Source organism: Podarcis bocagei (genome assembly GCF_964188305.1).
Source record: "Podarcis bocagei genome assembly, chromosome: 1".
NCBI classification, from domain to species: Eukaryota; Metazoa; Chordata; class Lepidosauria; order Squamata; family Lacertidae; genus Podarcis; species Podarcis bocagei.
This window is the reverse complement of record NC_138125.1, coordinates 70,405,313-70,429,105: the sequence shown is the minus strand read 5'-3', so window position 1 is coordinate 70,429,105 and position 23,793 is coordinate 70,405,313. Positions and strand designations below refer to the sequence as shown.

Sequence of the window (23,793 nt, the reverse complement as noted above, 5' to 3'; positions counted from 1 at the left end):
GAGAAGTTTTCTTTTTCATTTTTGCATGCTGCTTTTATTATTCTCTTTGTTTGATTAAATAAGGATGGCAGCAGACATGGATCTGACTAACTAATCAACACCAATTACCATTCAGTGTCATAATCACTGTTATAACACAAGTACACAATGAATTTCACATTTCAATGTATACACTTGTTGGATGTGAGCCAAATGCTTTTCAAAACAACAAAAGGTTGGGAATGATTCAATGACCATCCCACATTGTTAGAATCCCACTGGCATCAGTGAGCCTCTAAATTTTTTTCTTGGAGTTCATATATTTTAACCATACTTCAAGTTTCACTAAGAAATCAAAGTTCACAGTATGATTTTCTTCAGAAGGCATATAAAATCTGTGTATTCAGAGAATATTGAAGTATTTGAAAAAATAATAATAAAATGTGTCCAGTAACTGAGTCCTGAACATTTCTATGAGTATAAACCAGATATAAATCAAATTTAAAGAGACTAGGACTGATCTAGACACATCAAAGAAGCGTTTCAGTTAAATGCGTTGTAAATTTAAACAAGAAAAACAGGTAGAGAAAAATGGGACTCCACTGCACCATCTGGTGGCACAATGTTATATCACACATACAATGCCTATAAATAGCTTTTTCTTTACCAATCTAGCATTGTATTAGGAGTGTTTTTAGAACAGGAGCATTTTGGCTGTGAACAGGGACTAGTTCACATGATACCTCATGGGCATAAAAAGAAAAAACACAGTTCCCTCCCAAAGTAAATCCAAACAACACTGAAAATGTTATTTTTACTTTGTTGTATAATTACTTCTTGTGTGACTAGTAAGCCATGGCTTTTGGCACAATTAAGAAAGAGCAACTTAAAGTTATTTCATAGTCATCCCCTCGAAAAAGTAGCATGTTTGGCATTAAAGCTATAGGCAGCCTTCTCTAGAAACTTACACTGTTCTTTAAATATACTTCTCTGGAGGCCATTTGAGTCTATAAGGAATGTTTAATCACACAACTCCAATGGTTATATGCATCTCTCTTTAAGTCCCTCAGGCCTCATAGTAGTATTATGCCCTGATTTTAGGTTTATGTAATTTAGTGTTTAATGCACCTTAATACCAACCCAGTGTAGTAAAATGTTAAGTCACGTACCATAACGTACTGCTTTCCGGATTTTGAAACCTTTTTCTAAAGGGAATTACAAATTTCATCCCTTTTCTATCTCCTTCTCTTTGGATGAAAGTCTCACTTCAGAAATTCTAACAGCTTTAGTTTATAACCTTAAACAAATTGCCACTGATGCAGACAATGGCTAAACTATTCACATTACAATTATGTTTATGCCACAGTAAATGCTTATGCCAAACATTTACCTACCTAGGGGCTGCTCATGTACATAATGCTACACACATATTTAAGTACCTTGCTGAATTTGATCTTTGGCGTTTCATACCATGTAAGGGTCTCTTTGGGGCATCATAGAAAAGCCTGAACTCACTCACTCACTCACTTACTGCCCTGTCTATCTGTCTGTCTTCCTACTTAGATTCTGCATCAGTGTGACCTGGACTGATCCCCGTAACTCTCCAGATTTTCTTGAAGCAATTCCCAATGAAGAACATCCTTCAGCGTGGGCAAGGAAAGCCATAATACTTGAAGTTGATTGGCTATGGGCATCAAATGTAGCCTCTATTTATGCAACGCCTTAGCCAATCAGGAAAGTTAATTGAATAGAGTAGTGTTGGTTGCTTACATTCACAGCCAATCAACTTCAAGCACTGTAGCAGTTGGCGACTCCCAAAGCCAGTTTCAAGCACTCCCATGAGTTTCTTTTAGAATGCAGGGTATTGAAAACAGCAGCAATGAACTTGGCCCCATAGGGAGTTATCAGAACAAAGTCAGCAGCCAGAAGACAGTTCTAACAAGTTGGCTTGTACTGAAACCGATCATAGTTAGTATTAAACTACAACCCCTGGTTTTGAGAAAACCCAGTTCGGATGAAAGCTATGTGTTTGCATTGCAAATGTTTTATGGTCCTGTGAACTACTATACCGAATGTCAAACCCTGCTGAAATCTCAGTGAATAATTCCTCTACCTGTTTCTCAACAGCATTTTAAATGTGATTGAGGTATTGTACAGCAATCTGCTGCTGATTAAACTCAGTTTGATACTTACTGATGAAATGGGAACATTATCCTAGAGTATTTTCCATTAGATAGAAAGCTTTCCACTGATTAGGCCATGCATCCAATTTATTGTAACTAACTCAAGACTCTCTCTCTCTCCCCTCCCCCACTTGCTTTACAGCAATGAAATGAAGTTCACACTAATAAAGCATTTTTTAACTCAACTGCCCCGAGGTATTATTATTATGTTTATTATGTTTATTAATTACCTTCCCTTCATCCCAAGGTCCCAGGGTGGCTTACAGCATTAAACCACAATTATTAAAACAATTTCTTATAAAAACAGCTGGGACCAGTGCCGCAAGGCAATGCAGGTGTGGTAGATAATCAAACTGATAGCCTACCAACAAGAGCCACATTACTCCCATTCTTCTGCTTTTAATGAATGGCTTCTGCCCTGGATCAAGTGAGTTGTTCAGGATGATATGTACAAAGGCATGCCTTGTAGTAGGACATTTGACATGATGCCCCCTCATTCCCTCAACACTTTCAGATACTATGCTTTGAAGGCAAAGCACTGAGTCGTTTTGCTTTTAAAATTTGAAGACCATATTTACTTCCATTTTCAATATACACTGTACACATCTTTCCACAGAAACTGATTACTGAGACATAAATAAAATAATCACTCCCTACCATGTGAACCTGACAAACCATGGGCCTTACTGTATAAACATCTTTAAGCTTCCTCACATTCACGCTGTAATTCGATTATGTATATGGTATATTTTCAGCTTCATAAAATGCAGTGTTGTTTGCACATCATTTCCCCCTGCTTTTTTATTTTTCCAATTATTTCAACTACATGCAAATCTGTAAGTATTGTTACTGCTTGGAAAGATTGCCTCAAATGTAAAGATGCTATCTTTCGAAGCATTAAACAATGATTAGGCAGGCGCTGGGCCAAAGGACTGTGCTGTTTAAGAGGAATGGAACCATGCAGCAGCTGGTACTAAGCAATCTTGAGAGAACTGATAACACTTTGTAATTCCATCAAGATGGTCTCAGCTGACAATGGAAAATAACAATGATTCATTTAATCTTGTTTAGTATGCACCAGATTTCCATAGATGAATATCCTTAAGTAATACCATAAGTAATTGGGAGAATATTATGTATTGTAAACCAAGTTCTTCTGGATAAGGGAAAACTCGACTTTAGCTTGGAATCTAGTCTGAGATCTAATACTTAATGTCCATATAGTCTAGATAAAATGAATGAGAGTTACAAAGTCAAAGCTATGATCATCTGACCAAAGTCTCTCACCAAAGGCCTTTTGCTTTGCTAAAGAAAACTTAAAACATTATGGGATAAGAGGACAGACCTTCAAATAGATCAATGACTGATTAAAGAACACTAACAGAATGAAGCGATAGATTATGCACTGGATTTTACATCTCCCAAGATCTTAACATTCATTATATGCAAAACTAGCTGTGGGATAATATATAAACATTGCCACATACCCAATTCTGCAAATACGTCTATTTTTAATATAAAAACCAATGTTGTATAAACAGGAAGGACAGAGCTTACAGTCGTAGATAGACTAATTAAGGTTCCAAAGAACAGTACATGTAGTGTTACCAAATATATATATATATATAAGAAAATGGTGTGCTAATTTGCCCCCAAATCAAATAAGCTATAGAAAAATAAAAAACAAACTGAGGCTAATGGAGACTACTTTTGTTTGAAACCCCTACAGCAAATGGTGCTGTGATTTTTAGCTTCCGTTGATTGAAATAAGCCCTTCCTAGAAATTGGCACATAGGGATGTGGGTGGCACTGTGGGTTAAACCACAGAGCCTAGGGCTTGCTGCTCAGAAGGTCGGCAGTTCAAATCCCTGTGACGGGGTGAGCTCCCGTTGCTTGGTTCCTGCTCCTGCCAACCTAGCAGTTCGAAAGCACGTCAAAGTGCAAGTAGATAATAGGTACCGCTCTGGTGGGAAGATAAATGGTGTTTCCAATGCACTTCTCTGGTTCACCAGAAGCAGCTTAGTCATGCTGGCCACGACCCGGAAGCTGTCTGTGGACAAACGCCAGCTCCCTCGGCCAGTAAAGCGAGATGAGCGCCGCAACCCCAGAGTCATCCGCGACTGGACTTAACAGTCAGGACTCCCTTTATCTTTAGGAAATGGCACAGCTGATGCGGTGGAATGCTTTGGAACATTTTAGTTAGTTATGGACACACTCAGACAACATTTATGAGATTTGTTTGTTTCCGAGAACATAAAATGAGGGGAAGAAATTGATTCTTCAGGTTAGTTGCACAATATTAGATTGGTTCAAAATCTCATTTTCTTGCTTGCTTGTCCAAGCCCAGGTCACACAATAGCAACTCTCTAAGCAAACCCACCCACCCAGGGTTTGTTTAAGGCCTCCTAGGCTGGTAAACAATCCCAGCAACACTGGCCTTAGAGGAAACGGAGCTGTGCAGCTACTCAGGTTGTCTGACCAAGCACTTGGAAACTTCCCCTGCCAAGCAGCCAATAGCACAACAGCTTTTCTTAACAAACTCTGTTAGCTATCCCCTTGGCCTATGGCCTCCTTAACGTATATAAGACAGTAGACTGAAAAAAAGACTTTGGACACATCCACACAATACATTTAAAGCACTCTCATACTATTTTAACACTCAATGCTTCCCCCCAAAATCCCGCGAACTGTATGGTGCTCAGAATCGTAGCTCTGTGTGTGAGAGGTCTCCAGAGAAAGAGAGAGGGAACTGTTAAGATTAGTTTTCAATTCATATTGCACCCCAGCATTAGAAGCTTGTCAAATACATCTTCTGAAACATGTAATTATGCCTTTCAGCAACTTTGCTCATCCTTACTGCTCATAAATTTTCAAAAGAATTGCAAGCCCATACAGGGTCCAAGACAGATGAGAGGGGGTTGCTCAGAATGGTTACAGGAAGGGGGAAAGCAACAGTTCAGAAAGGGCATGTGTGTGAGAGATGTTCCATTAATGGGATGTCAGTAGCAACAGACAAGCTCACCTTGACTGAGTTTGGAATCTGCTTGATATTTAAAAGCATTTGTATATGAAAGGAGTCAGGACGTGATGTTTTAAACCTGGATGGGAAGCAGCACATTTGCAAAAACCATTGAAAGAATTGGGCCAAATGGCACAGCTGAGCTGAAACAGTCAAAATTTCCAATTTCAGTATTATAAAAATGCAGTTCTATTTCTCGGTGAACTGGCCCTAAATAAATTCATCTTTTCTTTTCTTTTTTTGTCCTATACCTGGAAATTAATCATAACTCAGACAGAGCTGTGAAAAAGTATCCAAAACCATTTTTTAAGGTTTTAAAGAACAATGCCATCCCTTGAGCTACTGCTACAGGGAAAAGCTCAGAAAAGCTTCTGAATCTTGGAGCAAAGGAAATAGTGAAAGCTATTTCTCTGAACTTGGTCAGAGAAGCTCTCTTCTCAAGTAAGCTAAGTTTAGGCACAATCCCTTTCTATAAAATATGTACGATATCTCTCTAGCCCGTGTAGCTGGTAAGAGCCTCAGCTCTGCTGCAGCTCTAAAGTTAGGTACATGGCAGGAGTGCTAACTTGAATAAAATGTTGTGGGGACCCAGGAAAGCCCCGCCCCACATAACTGATCACATGATACAGAGCACACACACCATTTGAATGGGAATGCTCATCGACTTTGTGGGGGCCCAGCCTCCTCAATTATTTTATTGTGGGGGCCAAAGCCCCCACAGCCCCAAGTAATTGGCTCCTATGATACATGGGGTTGAGGAGTGTTTCCAGAGGGCCTCTATATTCAGGTGTTACAAGAGCTGGACCATAAAGAAGGCTGGTCACCGAAGAATTGATGCTTTTGAATTATGATGCTGGAGGAGACTCTTGAGAGTCCCATGGACTGCAAGAAGATCAAACCTATCCATTCTTAAGGAAGTCAGCCCTGAGTGCTCACTGGAAGGACAGATCGTGAAGCTGAGGCTCCAATACTTTGGCCACTTCATGAGAAGAGAAGACTCCCTGGAAAAGACCCTGATGTTGGGAAAGATGGTTGGATAGTGTTCTCAAAGCTACCAGCATGAGTTTGACCAAACTGCGGGAGGCAGTGGAAGACAGAAGTGCCTGGCGTGCTCTGGTCCATGGGGTCACGAAGAGTCGGACACGACTAAACAACAACAAAACAATAAACCATGGTTTATAATGAGGGGAAGAAGGCTGGTCTTCTACCGCACTTACATACTCTCTCCCCTCCAAACATCAACTGATGTGGCTGCAATCTGTGGTTTATGAGGTTGGTTTATTTCAACAAACTATAGTTAAGATTACCCCACAGTTTAAGATTTGAACATAATGCTCAACTGTCGTTAATCAACATCAGAAGTGAAAACTTCTGATCTTTTATATATAGCAATGGTGGAGGGAAATGAGAAAAGGGAACATGTCTTTTGGGGGGAGCCTAGGCTCATTCCTGCCCTGATATACCATAGTATATTGTGTGATCTAAACTCAGCAGTAAACAAAGTGATTCTGCCTAAATGTTGGTTCATTCAGTGGTGACTTCTCTGAGTTTAGCTCCCTTGCTCCCAAGGCTCAGGAACTGGATTGACAAGAGTTCTGTTAGGTTGAGAATGAATATACCTCACTTTAGGTGTGAGGTGTGTGGGATATGATAAAATGAAAGCGAAAAACAGTAGTTACATTGTGTGTGTTTAAAACTTGACAATTGTACTTAGTTAATCAGTCTTAGCCAGCCCTCTCAATGTGATTTATCTCCAAGTGATATGTTTTCAACTGGGTTATCAGTTATGAATAATGTGGTAATAAGAATACGCCTGATTGGCTAGGGTATTACTGAAAGTGGCATATAATCAACAGCCTAGCATAAACTTCCATTTCTGACACACAATGTACAAAACTGGGGGATTAAAGGGTAAAAATGTATACAAACCTTTTCAAACATAGATGAAACATTTTTAATTTTCAGATTTTGCTTACCCAATTTCATAAGGAAAAGCTGACAGGTGAAATGCTTACATAATGCACTCTAAGTTGCTTCAATAATGAGAAGATCCAAGCTTTTGTAAGTGTTAAAAATCTACTGCTCAAATGACATAGATGCAGTGACATCTTCACAGTTTTTTCCACTTCAAACGTTTGTTTTTTTAAAAAATAGGAATGAAGGCTTTGCAGGAGATTAATTGAGGGCTTCTAAAATATAATTGGAAACTTAGAAAAACTGTACTGGAGCTTAGCAAAAATCACAGTTAATTTGCTTGACATATGCTGAAGTGAATGAATAAGCTACTGCTGGTTATATTTCTCAAGATAAATGTAAAGAAATTTGATATGTATACGCATATACTGTTAATTTTATACTGAGTCTTAAGACATCATTAAAGTGTAAGTTCTGTTCTCAACTAATACTTAACAAATGCAACTTCCAAAAAGTTTACAGAAGACTGAATTCTGCTGCGACTGATAATCTAATGCTATTGTTGAGAGAAAGGCTAGCAATGTAAACACAGGAAAGAATTTATTCTGCTGCTGCTGTTGTTTTTAATTTCCCAAACATTAAATAGTGCCAATTGCCATAGCTTTAACATCATCACTGTAATTAAGGGATCACTATCTATTACCAACAACAAAGGTAAAGGTAAAAAGGTAGAGGACCCCTGGACAGTTATGCCCAGTCGAAGTAGACTATGAGGTGTGGCACTCATCTCCACTTTCAGGTTGAGGAAGCCGGCGTTTGTCCACAGACAGCTTTCCGAGTCATGTGGCTTGCTGGACTAAACCACTTCTGGCACAACAGGACACCCTGACTGCAGCCAGAGCACATGGAAATGCCGTTTACCTTCCTGCTGCAGTGGGACCTATTTATCTACTCGCTCTGCCAGTTCAGTGGGAGCAGGGCAGAGGGAAAGGGTTAAACTCACACCTGAGTGGAGGAGGGGGAGGGGGAAGGTTCACTCAACTTTAAGCTCATTTAGTGTCACATGTAGTTTAGTCCAAACAAGACTGAAACAAATGAACATGGACTAAATAAAGGATTAGGATAACCCATGGATTTGGATAAAGGAGGATCAACATTTGTACTTAGTTCAAGATTAAGGCAATAAAATGCCCTGTGGCACTGAATCACTGTTTAAAGTAAAGGAGACCCTCTTTAGTCCCAAAAACGTGAAAGCCATGACAACGTCTTCAATGCATTGCCAAAGATTATCTGCTGGATTAACTTTCCATTTCCCTAATTTTCGAGACTTAATTATAAAACAAATACTTTACACAGCAGCCTTACAGAGCAGAGAAATTGTTTTGAAATTGGTGCCTTTAATACATTATAACCCTTATCCTTTTTAGGGTCACCTAAGACAGGCAGGGGCTCTCTGAAAGGAAAAGAGGAACAGAGGCCAATGGATTGGGAATGGACCACTGGTAGAGTGGAATGCTAAAGAAGAATGGTTACTATGGAGTGCACTTTGCTTGGCAATATATATAAGTAAAAAACATATTCATAGTTATGGTATTACTTAAGAGTACTCATCTTTGGAAATCTGGTGCATGCTAAACAAGATTAAATGAATCATTGTTATTTTCTATTGTCAGCTGAGACCTTCTTGATGGAATTACAAAGTGTTATCAGTTCATGACTGGAATTGCAAATATGTACCATTTGAGCAGTTATCAATGACCCCAAAATCTGCCTACATGTTAAGGTACTTGCCGTGCAGAAGATTTATACTAGACACATCACTGGAGCAAACAAAGCACTCTGTAACCTTCCTTAATTCATTACTTGCTTTCTCCTTTTGGTATATCTGATAATTTCTCAATGCTCCCAATTCTCTGTCCTGTGTTGTTGGATAAATGGATCAAAGCAAATAACCTTCCCATCCTACCCTCTGATGGTGTTTTAAGGAACGTTTGGCAACGGCTTGGTGAAATATAGCACTTTCCAGTGGTTGTGGATTTAGATTCAGCTCTTATATTTGCTAGTGTCTGAGTTTTAATATTTTCTTGGCATATAGAAAATAGCAGCAAGCAGAAAAGCATGGCACAGGAGGCTTATTTCATTTTAATTCCACCACATCTCCTTTTCTTTTTTTAAAACCCAAATCCGATGCACATCACTGATTCTAGAGTGGGTCGCTGCAAAAGCAGTAGCAGGGGTCATGCAACAGTTATACAGAAGGGCAGGCTAGAAGGTAAGCCGTCTGCAGCGCAGCTCCTTAGAGCAGAAAAAATGCAGAGCCAATATGAATGTTGTGGGTTCCAGCTGATCTATCAAAATATGTACGGTTTGATTGTGAGGCTGGCTTGAAATTTAATATGTGATGTGAGGGACCACAGGCTGAAAGATGCAAAGGAGTGGTTGGCAACATTAGTACATCTGACTGGTACATGTTGGTAGCCAAGGCAACAGGACCAAAGGGATGCACATAGCTTTACAGTTACCAGCACATACATGCACATACCCCATCCCAAATAACCCTTGCCTGAAACTATGTTCCTACCAGCATCAGGCAACTGTTGTTAAAAGCTCATGGTTGTTAAGCCAAAGAGTAACCAAGTCTAAGTCATGGAGCAGTTCACTAAAAGTCCTCAAAATTATTCTCATACTGTCACATCCATTTTAACTGCACAGCCCTTATTGCATAAAAGCCCCTTGAATATAGGCTGTAGCCCTCTTCAGATACTCAAAAAACTTGTTAGAGCTCCAACTGGGCAGGGAGAGTAGATGCCAGCCTTGGCTCCAACGGACAGTGGACCTGTTCCTCCTCTTTCAACTTACATGGGTTGAGGGTGAAGGTTTGCAGGGAGATTCTAGTCATGTTCAGTTGCATGTAGTTATAATCCTTCCGTCTGGTTTGCACAGGGCTCTCAACTAAGTGGGTGATTCTAATAGAGTTCAACTAAATGCAATTAGCATCTCCCTGTAGATCTTCACGCTCAACCTGTCAAGTTTGGGAGAGGAGAGGCAAGGTCAATGGCCAATGGGATGCTGGGGTTGGGGCTGGTGCCCATGCATCTAAGCCAGTTGGAAGCCTCTCACATTTCTTTGAATGCATGAGGAGGGCTAGATTCATTTCTGTATTTTGCATAGCCCCTAGTACAATGCTGGTGTTCAATAATCAAATACAAAATTCCAAAACCCATGTCCTCCTGCACTGGTGGTTAAGCCAAGCAGATAACTAGTAACATAATCTTAACCAACTAGCAATAGTAACTAAGGCAAAGAAATGCAGGGCATTTTATTAAAACAAGGTCCATTACATATTGTTAAAAGAAGAGTTATTACATACTTATATACCACTTCTAGTGGTGCAAATGGCTTTACAATCCAATTAGAATTGATTCTTAGCTCTGCTAAGATGATTTCTCCAAAGGAAATATATACCATCTGCATGTACAAATTGCAGCATAGCCGGAACTAAGCTATTTCCTTACTTATAGCAGTTATATACATCCCTTCATAAAAAACAGATTCCAGGGCACTGTGCAATGACATAGATAATCAATTAATTAAAACCTAATGCAAAACAATTAAACACTAGCATTAGCAAACATAATAAAAGGCAGCCGCTAAAACCACCACGCAGTCTGAGGGATTATACAAATTAAAATTCCTGGGTAAATAACAAAGTCTTAACCATCTTGGCTGTGAGTCCTGGAAGACCTTACAGGCTTTTTTTCCACCTGGCCTGGGAGGGCAGAGCCCTGACTGACTCCAGCTACAAAAGCTGAGTCTACTGAAGAGGCCAGAGACCATCTTGGTTGTCTCTTAGTGCAGACCCAGGTTATCGAACCTGAGCTTCCCCAACTACCAAGCGCCATGAACCACCATTGGCAAGACTGGCAGCAACAGCAGGAGATGTGTTCTATGTTTATGATAATATTTTAATCTCATGTTAATTGTGCTGTTTTAAATGTGCATTTTATACCTGACTTCCTTTAGTAAGGTTTTCCTTTGAAATCGTTTTTTTAATTTCTATTTATGCATTTTCAATATTTTAATACATATAAATGTTAAAAACAATTTTTGTTATCTTTGCTAAGTTAAACATGCATTCTGTATCTGACCTCCTTCGTAATGTTTTATTTTGAATTCTTTAAGATGATATTTTAGTTTCTTGTTAATTATGTTGCTTCAAATGTATACTTTGTATTTGATTTTCTCCAGGAACATTTTATTCTGGATTGTTTTACTTGATATTCTAATGTGTTGTAAACCACTTTGATATTTTTTTTCTTAAAAACAGAATGATATGAAATTAATAGAAATGAATGAATAATAATAATTAACCTGGCTATGAGGAAGGAAGTCCCAGAAGTCTTCCTGAAACTTTGCCAGCTTTGCCTTCTAGCCACAAAGCAACATGCAAACCAGACCATTACTAACTATTTAGAAAGTTATTGAGATCCCACATCTACATTCCAGTTGTTTAAAAATAAGCTTAAACAGTCAAACATAAAAACTGATAACAAACAAAAACTCAGAAGAACAGCTAGATTTGTAACAGCGTAAAAACTAAAAACAGATGGCTTGAAAAGATCTCCAATGCCAGGGCATTTTGAAAGAAAAGAATTCAAGTGAACTGAAAGGCAACAGACTTGGCAACTTTCTGGCAAGAGAATTTCAAAATTGTGTAGCACAACCAGAAAGGGCCCCCATCTCTAGTCAACATCCACCTTACCTTGATGTTAATATTTGGAGAGGTTCGTGAGATAGAAGGTAGTCCCATATTCTTAGGTTGCCCTGAGCATGTTTTCCAACACATATAAAACAACTTCAAATAATGGATTTCCAATGTGGTGGCCATAGAATAAATGTTTATTTAAATTACCGGTATTTATAATCCGCCCTTCGTTGTTCCCAGTGTGAGGAACATTAAAATTCAATAAAACAAGAGTGTAAACTACTTGAAGGGGGTAAAGCAGGGATGGAGGAACCTGTGAGCTTCCAGATGTAGTGGGACTACAACTCTCATCATCCCTGCCCATGCTGGCTGGGGCTGATGGGGGCTGGAGTACAACAGCATACATATAGAAGGCCACAGGTTTCTCATCCTAGGTGTAAACCAAAGTAAATTCTCAGTGAGTAAAGCAGATTCTCAGGTGGCAAAACAGTCTTGTGGTGATTCTTAAATGACCAAAGTGTCAAAAAATTGATACTTTCAGGTGCAAGTATAAAGGCACTGGGAAAGAGGAGAGTTTGACTATTTGTGCTCCCTATGACACCTCCCATGTAGTGGCCAACGCATGCTTGAATAGAAAAGTCTTTAAATGTTTCAAAAAGATGCCCATCCTCAGGCTTTGATGATTCCCCGTTCTTGCCATTGGGAGTTTTTCGTGCAAAACAGAATGGCCATGTTATAATCAAGCATAAATGTTGCAACTGAATACAGGGTAAGACCTCATCCCTTTGGCACATGCTACTCACCATTATTACTGTTGTCATCAACTAAAATAATCTCTTTGAGCAAATGAGCAGGAGTCCTGTCGATAGCAGAATGAATGGAACGCAGAATCACTGAGAGAGCTTCATTCACAAATATGAAAACAATGCTGACCTCAGGAAGACTGTCTGGAAATGTGAGATTCTTGCACCTTTGAAACAAAGAAAAAGAATGCACTGTCAATTTCTCAAATGAAATGTAGAAGCCATAAGTTCATCCCTTCTGGCTGATACAGTCCTTGGTCATGGCCTTTATTTTTCATTATTTGCATTAGCTAGGAATTACATGGCATTTCTGAAGTCTTGTTGCAAATTTACTACCTAGAAAAATTCAGTTCAACGTATGGAGAGACAGCTATCCACTGAATTTCTTGAGTGAGCATATTCTTTGACATTTGATAGAGGGACACAGGAATGGTCTTAGATATGTTGAATAATCAAGGATATTTCATATGAACAGGAGAAAAATGTTTCCATGAAGACCGGTGGTATACTCTGTGAATGAATTTTTGAAATATTCATTTCCCACATTTCCCTATAATACCAAATACACATACAGTGGTACCTCGGGTTAAGAACTTAATTCGTTCTGGAGGTCCGTTCTTAACCTGAAACTGCTCTTATCCTGAGGTACCACTTTAGCTAATGGGGCCTCCCGCTGCCACCGCGCCACAATTTCTGTTCTCATTCTGAAGCAAAGTTCTTAACCCGAGGTACTATTTCTGGGTTAGCGGAGTCTGTAACCTGAAGCGTCTGTAACCTGAAGCATCCGTAACCCAAGATACCACTGTACTTTAATTCAGATTTCATAAATTTATCCATTTTAGTGTCACAGTTTATCTCACCCTTAACATGTTAGAATTATGGCTAATTTTAATTATCGGTTTTTAAAGCTTACATTGATTAATTGTTGATAGAAGAGAGTTAAAGGTTACACCTGGAAATTACTTTGAAGTTGATGAGTTACCATAATAGGGATGACAAAAGAAAACGTTGATGGATTGTGTGCCGTGGACTGCCTGGTGGGTTATGTGGACCCCCTGGGATCTGTGGGCCACCAATTAGGACCCATTAATGTAGAAAGTAATTGTCAGTGAAGATCAAGTGAGAAAGTATTTCAAAATGGGAGAAGGTATCAAGGGTCAAGTGCAGAACATCTGAAGGGAAACCATGTTCACTTTAAACAAAGTTCATTTTTCCAACTTAGCCATAATACAAGACCAACATATATTTTAAGCATCACCGATTCCCCCCCCCCACCTTACTGAAGGCATTTGTTCATATGTAATATCAAAGGCAGCATGTTGATCACCCATACTTTATTTGACATCACCAAAATAAGGATCTGAATAACAGGTTTGTACATGCAAAGCTTCCATAATAATGTTGGTCATTTGTTCATATCAATATCTAAAACAAAACACAGCCCATGTCTAGTGGTCAAGCTAGGTTAGAATTAATAAAAGAATGAGGAACTGAAGTATCTGTTGTCATAGTCACCAGAAAACTACATACAGCATAGGTAAAAAAGGTATGCTACAAATGCTCTTTCAAGCACAGCAGGCAGTAAACAGAAAGGGGCTTGGTAATTCTCTCAGAAAGCATTTCTAAGTAGACAACATTTGCTGAGGATAGTCACAAAGGAGGACCATTGCAGTTTTCTCTCTTTATAATGGAAGTTTAGTAAGCAGCGTGAAGCTCACTTAAAATAATGAGGAATCATTCTTCCATATTATTGATCCTTGGTAATCTGCTTTCAAATGTAGTTCCATCACAAATAAATTGAATTATGCATTGCATTTCTTTAGAAATCTGCCTCCCCACACAGAAGCCTCCAATGGAATTCAGGGCATGATCAAACTATTATAAATCCAGTAATTCAATTGTGTCATGTTCAAGGGGTCCACTTGTTCCTAGATATGGTTTTGGAACTGTAGATGCTATCCAGACAGCGTGTGTTGTGAAAGAAGTCTGCATACCTTCAACCTTGCTTCTCTTCTTGGCTCTTTTTGACAGCCAAAAGCTCAAAGCAGGAGTGGGGCAGTGGGGTTAGAAGAAAATCAGAGGAGGACTCACACTTCTCACCTCCTGTCATATCTATCCAACTGCTATCAGCTGGGACTTGATACTGATTTCTTGGCATCTGCACCTGACTGCTGTCCCCTGTACCGTTGGTCTTGCACCTACAGAGCAGCTAGTCAATCCTGACTTGGAGGTGGATTCAGAGCTGCCATTATACAAAAACTACTTGTAGAGAGCATGCCATCCTTGCTATAGTCAATGTTTGGACATGTGAGGCCACTTCAAGTGGAGAAATGACAATGCCAGCACAAGGACACCCTCCTACCTCCGGGTATATTTCTAGAGGCAAGTGTGCTCCATAGCAAGCAGGACTTTCAGAGGAATAACTAGATACAATTTTGAAAGGGGATTCCATCAGCCTGTTTTCTATAAAAAGATAGTGTTAGAGTTCAAAACATTTTTAAAAGGAAGAAGGATACAGCCAAGAATCGCAAGGCAAAACTAAGTAAGTCATTCTTGCAAATTAGCAATTGCATTGATTGCTTTTAAAAAGTAATATGATTTCTACTCAGTATGCTGATGACAATGTAGTGTACACTCAGAGGATGACCTCCAAACCATCCTAAATATCTTTGCAGAAGCTTACGAAAAGCTTGGCCTATCACTCAACATCCCAAAAACCAAAGTGCTGCACCAACAAGTACAAAACAACCCCTCTGCAGCGCCACAAATACAACTCAATGGTGTAACGTTGGAAAATGTTGATCACTTCTCCTACCTAGGCAGTTATCTTTCCACAAGGGCCAACACTGATGCCGAAATCCAGCATCGCCTGAGCTCTGCGAGTGCGGCTTTCTCCCGATTGAAGTGCAGAGTGTTTGAGGACCGGGACATTCACAGGGAAACCAAAATGCTTGTTTACAAAGCTATTGTACTACCAACCTTACTATATGCTTGTGAAACATGGACCACTTATAAACGCCATCTCCAACTCCTCGAAAGATTCCATCAACAGTGTCTCCGAAAAATTTTACACATCACTTGGGAAGACAGGCAAACTAATATCAGTGTACTGGAAGAAGCAAAGATCACCAGTGCTGAAGCAATGATTCTTCAACATCAACTTCATTGGACTGGTCATGTTTTGTGGATGCCTGATCATCTTCCAAAGCAACTACTCTATTCTGAACTTAAAAATGGAAAGCGTAATGCTTGTGGTCAACAAAAGAGGTTTAAAGACTGTCTCAAGGCAAATCTAAAAAAATATAAACACTGACAACTGGGAAACACTGGCCTGCGAGAGTTCTAATTGGAGAACAGCCTTTACCAAAGGTGTCATGGGCTTTGAAGACACTCAAACTCAGGATGCAAGGGAGAAACATGCTAAGAGAAAGGCATGCTTGGCAAATCCACACCATGATCAACTCCCGCCCGGAAACCAACTATGTTTTCTTACTCTACTAAGTTGTTTTCATTACCTTACAGTATCTTACCTTGTAACCTCTACTGCTGAGTATTTTTGGTCAGCAGGTTACAATTATTTTCTTGTTATAATATTTTTTCATATAATCTATATATAATGTCCAGTCCTCTTTTAAATTATTAGCATCTTTATTTCTTAATCTATTTGTCATGCTGCCAAATTCTTTATATTCTAATATCTTAAGGTGCCATTCTTCTCAGGGGTATTTGGAAAATGTTCTTCTAAACATAAGTTTCTTATACACCGTCCCCCAAAATTCTTTTATTATTCTACAAGACCGCCATGAATGGTAAAATGTGCCGGTTGTTTCTTTGCACTTCCAACTTAGGTCAGTTTTTGCTCGAAACATTTTGGCTAGTTTACTTGGTGTCAAACACCACCTACGGATCCTTTTTAAGTAGTTCTCTTTTAACGCATAATTAGCAGTGAATTTTAAATTTGTTTTCCACAATTGTTCCCGCAAATTCAAATCAATATTATGATGCACTTATAAGATAGGCAGACACATATAATATAGACGGAGATATAGTATTGTTTTTTTAAAAAAATATCCATGCAATTGCTAATTACATGAATTCCAACTAATTTGGCCCTCAATTATATGTTACATTGACATATGCACATTTACTTGAGAGGCTGGGAATAAGTCCCATGGAACACAGACATTCCTTTGGCCAACATATACATTACAGTCTGGAACCAGAAGTAAAGTACTGATAGCCATCAAAACACAGAGAGCCCAGCAATCGATTGCAGCTCTATGTTTCAAATCTTTATGATAGAATACCTCCATTATATTGGTGGCAAAGTACAGTGAGTTAACAAGCTTGTGAAATTACCTGAGTACTAGGGATTAGGTGTCACTGGATATATGATTTCTTCATATCTACAGGGTTTTTTTAGTTGAGCACTGAAGGAACTATCAGCATTACATTACAATAATAAATTGGGATAAATTACTGTGATTTAAATACTTCCTTCTATAACAGTTCAACATGCTGCAAAAACTGTCAATGCTATTCAATGAAGCCCATAGGAGAGCAACTACTGCTGTGCAAATACTCTCTTTATTAATGTTTAATTCTCTGCAAAGAGCTTAAAGTTGCATGAATATTATATTGTCGGTTTGTTTAATTTTAATATTTGTATACTCGTGAAAAACATTTCATGAATCAGATAAGATAACCAGATCACATATAGCTTAATAACTAATAGAAATGGCGAAGGAATTAAATTCAGTTTGCATTTAAAGGTGAATTTAACTAATTGACACTTTCCAAAACAACATGAGAACCACAACACAGACATCCTTGGAAATTTGCACTTATTTGAATTTTCCAATGCAACTTCTCCAATCAAGCAACGCGTACAAATGCATGTATTAGAAAGCATGCATTAAAATGAATATAATCATTAAAATAACATACAAAAATGCATTCTATTGGGAGAAATCACTTGCAAAACTGTGCACATTAGTTAAAAATGCATACAAGTGTGTTTATTGGGAAAAATTTTTATTAAAATGCTGATGAATTTTGAGGGTGAGCTTTTCTTTAAAAAAAAATGAAAATTGCTGCAGAAACATGGAGGAAAAAGAGAAACTCAGAGAATCAAAATTAACTGACCTTTTTATCCCTAGTAACTAAGGAGCAGGAATTTAATTTGACTCAATGTGTCAATATAGGCATATAAAAAGCAATAGTTGTAAGTATAATGTTCAGATTATTAAAAAGACCACATTATTCTAAAAGGAGAAAAAATAGGAAGCATCAAACAAGCGCAGGCTGGTTCCTAAGATAAAAGGTCAGAGTAATAATGAGTTCTTGGCCATTTAAAACTTCTGCAGTATAGATTTAATTATAGCTTGCTGATTTCTTATTGTCTTTAATAAAGTAGAACCCAGAAGAAGAAACATTAAACCATCAAAATTAATTTTTGTCACTTAAATGTTAACATTCTTCCTTGAAGGTTGAGAACAAGAATGTTCTCAGTGTGAAGAAATTATATGATCAAAGAAATTGGGAGTTTACAGCCTCAATAAACTCAGTTTTATTGATCTATATGAAGGAGAGAAGAACTTATTGAAGGTTCATGTGGGGAAAATATTGACCTTTCATGAGTGTGTAGGCAGGCACCCTCCATAATTCTAAAGTAGGTAATATTATGTTTGGGTGTGGATATACATACAAGTCTTCGTTTTGGGACCAAACACTCACCTGTCACCTGTTTCATCTCCGCATCCCCCCCCCAAGCTTTATTATCCTGATTTGTTAACTGACAATAAATCACAGTGGCCTGATTTCAACAATCAAATCTCCTCTTAATAAGCCAAGAGGTGAGTGTTTTATGCACACATACAGAATCTTTACATCTCCCTTTGCATGAGATGTGATTAAACAACAAGTCTCTACCTGATCGTTGTTTCCTCTTTTCGCTAAACTGAGAAACTCTGGTTACCAGCTTAGCAGCAAGCCAGGATATTAAATCATGCTTTCAAATACTGAAACTATTATTAAGTAGAAACTTCCTGACTTTATTGTTCACATCATGAAGGGAGGAGCCAGGGAATTCATGTATAAGCAAATCTCAGTTGCTTAAGTCAAGATATGGTCATCTAAATTCTGCATCTCTCTGTGTGTGTTCATTATAAAATGAAGATACGATGCTTTAGAAGGGTAAACCATTCATTATTCTTAAAATGCACTTTGGGCTTTCTAGACAGCTAGATTTTCTAAAAAAAACATGTGGGCAAGATTGTAGCTAATATGTGTGATATACAGTGCAAAAAGAAAGAAACCCAACAAACAAATAAGATATTTATTAAAATTTTCAAGATATTACAAAAAGAAAAAAGAAAAAAGAAAAATACAAAATAAAAAACAGTTAAAAACAACTCAATCTTTCCATTACTTATTTTTCATTAGCTTGTTTCCCGGACCTCCCCGCGCCTCCCTTTTTTGTATTCCAGTTCCGTTTGTTAGTTCAGCAAATCCTTCCCGTCTTTGTTTATCCTAGTCTTTAATCTTAAAATATTGTAACATTAAATTTTTACCTATTAGTAATCCATTTTTCATATTCCCTTATAGAATTACAGCTAAAAACCACTTAATTTCTATCCAACATCGTTCTAACATTCATTAATTTTACAGTATTTCTGTAAATAGTCTTTAAACTTTTTCCAATCTTCTTCCACCGACTCTTCTCCCTGGTCTCGGATTCTGCCAGTCATTTCCGCCAATTCCATATAGTCCATCACCTTCATCTGCCATTCTTCCAGGGTGGGAAAATCTTGTGTCTTCCAGTACTTTGCAATAAGTATTCTTGCTGCTGTTGTAGCGTACATAAAGAAAGTTCAATCCTTCTTTGACACCAATTGGCCGACTATGCCCAGGAGAAAGGCCTCTGGTTTCTTCAGGAAGGTATATTTAAATACCTTTTTCATTTCATTATATATCATCTCCCAGAAAGCCTTAATCCTTGGGCACGTCCACCAAAGATGAAAGAATGTACCTTCAGTTTCTTTACATTTCCAACATTTATTGTCGGGCAAGTGGAAACCCAACAAACAAATAATCATGCATCTTATTCTTTCCAAACATCCCACTCCGTGCTCTAAGTGTGGCCATTTTCTTAAAAAGCAAGGCTCATAATGCCCATAGCTGCTAGCTTAAGTAGATGCCATAGTCTAGTTTAGATGTAACAGCAAACTATAGTTTGTTGCTGCATCTGAGCTCAACAAACAGCAATTTGTCCAAACCACTTTGTGAACAAGCCACTTTATCAAACCGGAATCTGATAGGGCACAGCAAAAAAAACCCAACACCCTTTATTTGTTCCTATAAACAAACAGAAGATTGATAACTCCTCCCCTCACATGCAAAAGGAATAAGGGAACATACAGAGTAACAAAAAAACAGCCCCTTGTGTGCAGCCACCATTTATGTCACAGATCCCCATCTAGTTGGAAATATATTAACAGAAGCCTACTTCTGTACATACAAGACTCTTACGTGTATTTGGGAAAGTTGATCTTAATAATCTAATAAACACATTTGTCCAATGCTTAAGTGGAAGAAGCGTACATTGCCGCAATATAATTTTTTATGTGACATGTGCTATAAACTACTTATCTTGGAATGAAAAGTGTGAGGGGAAAACAAATGAAACTACATATAAATTCATAACCAAGGAAAGCTGAGGTTTTACTTATGGTAATCACACTCTAAATAGAAACCAACAACTGTGGAGTGTGTGAAGTAAAATCCATTTGGGGGGGGGGAGAGAAATACTGTGTGTAAGAATAGGTATACTTGTCTCCTGAAGACAGTTTAATCCTCCACTAAACTGGATTATGTCCATTTTATAATGCATTTTTAGAAAGATATAAGAAGCTCAAAATTTCAGAGAAGATGGACAAAGGTAATATCTGATATATGCTGTAAGGAACTGGGAGCATGTAGCTCTGACAGAATATTATGAGCAAACATGACAGCAGCTTAAAATATTTGAAAGGATGCTGTAAAGTAGGAGGAGAATGAGGTAGCAGGGTCATTGTAAGATGGACAGAAAGAAATAAGTCGTGGAGAAGCAAGTTAAGGTTGAATATACAAAAATTGCTTCTTTCCAAGTAAAATGGGTGATAATAAAATATGATACCCAGGGTAGTGGTACAATTTCCTTCCCTTGTGTTTTTAAAAAGGAAATTGGATCGGCTTTGATTTGGAATAGTTTAAATGAAGACAATTTGTCTATAGATGAAGGTAGAACTAGACACTCTTCTATGCTTCCTCCCTAATTTTATGGTTCTCTGATTTCTGAAACCTTGTTATTAGAAAGACTACAGGCCAGCTTACATAAAACATTTTTCGTCCACCCTAATAAACTCATTTTCTATCTACAATCTACTATTGAAGTTACAGGAGCACTCTTTGACTTGAGGGGGGAGAGGAGGAACACAAATCCCTAAGCTGTTTGTCTATGATAGCCAAAGAAACAGATAACATTTGCATAAGTATGTCCGGCAGATTACAACTTCATAGGTGGCCTTTTATCCCTCACTGTTAAGAAAAAGTAAAAAAATTCCTTCCAGTAGCACCTTAAAGACCAACTGTTAAGAAAAAGAGTAGCAGAATCTCTCCAAAAGAAAGGGAAGAGGCTAATGATAGCTACAGTATTCCAAGGGCTTATTATCTCTTTGCTAGCTCTCTGCTAGCTTTGTCTACACCTAACTGAAAATATCAATAAGTACAAATACATACAAACATACATACAATCATACATACATACATACACTGCATAGTTCTTGTTTGCATATCATTCTTTTTTCAGATTATAGGAGTTTCTTTAGAGTGGGTACTCAATCAAATTTCTATATCAATCAAATTTCTATATTCTTCCTCATTTTGATACTGTATTAGTTTTTAAAACACTAGAACAGAACAGAGCTAAACCTTGTCACTCTCTTATATGTTGCTTCTGCCTTCAACATTTGCCTCACTTTCTGTGAAACATCAGTCTACAAATAATCCAGTTTTTTCAAACATATGTTGTCTTAGTGAGACAATATTTTTAATCAGTAAATATTGACACCCACAATCAAAATGCTTCTGATCAAATAGCAGCCATTTGAAAATAGGTAAAATTATTCTAAAAATGCCATGTTGACACACAGATACACAAGTGGACTGAGGCAGAATGGACTGATTTTAATGGGCTGATGTTTTAAAAAGATATCTTGTTTAATATTGTTGTTCAGTGCAGACATTTTGGTAGGCCAATGGTTCATAATAAAAATGCTATAATATGGGGACTTGAGTGTAGGTGTGGAAGCCTGTTAGCACCAGAACTGCATTCCTTCATGGGGAACCTTCCGTGGAGCACATGACAGTCTTGGAAATGACCACAGCCACAGCTATCCCCCATTCATATACATCTATGCAACCCCTTAACCCCTTGCCATGCAAGAATCTTTTGCCCAACGTGGGGCTCAAACCCATGACACTGAGATTATACCCACCCATATACCTTTGTATCCTAGGCTGCATTTGTGATTTTTAAGATAATATTTTAGTTTCCTGTTAATTATGTTGCTTTGAATGTATACTTTACATGTGACTTTATTCAGTAACATTTTATTCTGGTTTGTTTTATTTGATGTTTTAATGCTTCTAAAAAATATAAAGCGGTATGGAAATTAAATTATTATTATTATTATTATTATTATTATTATTATTAATTGCAGAGCAAAAATGATAGTCTGTTTTTTTATATAAAGATCATTTGTTTAAAACAAAACAAAGTTCTCTGAAGGCTGTGTGTTCTACCTTCCACAGTGTTGGAGTACACACACATACATCCATTTTTCTAACAGACACCCCCCCCCCATTATTATTATTATTATTTTAATCTCTAACACATATTTACATGAGAGATTAGATATTATACTACTGGTGCTGGATCTGCAATACAAGTGTGGGATTCTTAGCAAACAGAAAGGCCATAGAGCAAAATTTGCTTCATTTGCAAGATGAAGAGCCAGAGCTCAGCAGTAGAGCATCTCCATGAAAAGGTGAGAAGGAGCCCTACTTAAAACATCCTGGAAAACCTTTGCCAGTCAGATTGGACAGTGGTGAGCACTATGGACCAATGGTCTGATTTGGTATATGGTAGCTTCCTATGTTCCTATTCATTTAAATACATTCATATCACATATGTTGGCTTGTTGGGTGCAGAGTTTGGATTTTCTGAGCAAGGATAAAAGTCAGAGCCTCCTGGATACTATTCTAGCCAACAGGTACTTATAGCAAGCCCAAGAGGAGCAGAGAACTATCTTAGCTTGCCTTGCCGAAGAGCTTTCATTCAATATTGCATTGCATTTCCAATGCAAAGGTAATCATCGCTGAGAACCATGTTTCTGTGGCTTTTTGATGGCCCCTTTATTCAATGCAACCTCCCTGGGAATTTACCATATACTCTGCTCACTCTTTTCCATTCCCATCACCCATTCCCCCTGTTTTCCATTAGTAGAGAATGTTATCTCTGCTTCACAGGCAACTGTGGGGAACCGGACCAGGGGCGGTGGGGAGTCTGCATCTAGCTGGAGTAAAAGAATAATTGTGCATCCAGTCCAATGTAGATTCTGGGTTGTCCTTATTAAACTAACAGTTAGCCACATTTTCTTCAGGATGAAGACTAGATGATTTGCAATTTTTTACACAGTGTGCTCCTTATATGGAGCTGCAATACTTGAAATAGTACACAGTCAAGCTGACATCCCATTTCATAAACAGAAATAGACTGGCATTTCTTCAAGATATTGTCAAGTGTACTGAAGCTCAGGCGCTGTCAGCAGTTTGCCTTACTCACTGAGTATAGCACAGTACTAGATAACAGATTGGAGTGACACAGGTCGGGCAGTAAACAGTTTGTCAAAGGCATCCTTGAACCATAAAAGTAGACTAAGAAACACAGGGGGAGAAAGAGCTGTGTCTATACAATGACTATCTCTCATTGTAGATCTGCATGAAATAAGAGAGATAGTTCATCTCAAGCAGCTCTTGCGAACAATACATTATGGGTCTATATCGCATAGGCCAGCAGAAGGGGAAACACGTACAGAAGAAAATACAAGCTTGTTTTGAAAAGAAACCTGCCAATACATTTGTCAGGAA

At 38.1% G+C, this 23,793-nt stretch overlaps 1 protein-coding gene across 2 annotated transcripts in view; it reads right to left on the bottom strand.

Annotated features, from left to right (window-relative positions):
• The window catches only part of GALNT18 (polypeptide N-acetylgalactosaminyltransferase 18), a 364,667-nt gene that overhangs the window by 99,856 nt on the left and 241,018 nt on the right, over window positions 1-23,793 (bottom strand). For both annotated transcript variants that reach the window (XM_081180632.1, XM_081180631.1), the window contains exon 3: window positions 12,604-12,770. In XM_081180632.1, the coding sequence (XP_081036758.1) occupies window positions 12,604-12,770 (167 nt within the window). The remainder of the gene's footprint in view (window positions 1-12,603; window positions 12,771-23,793) is intronic.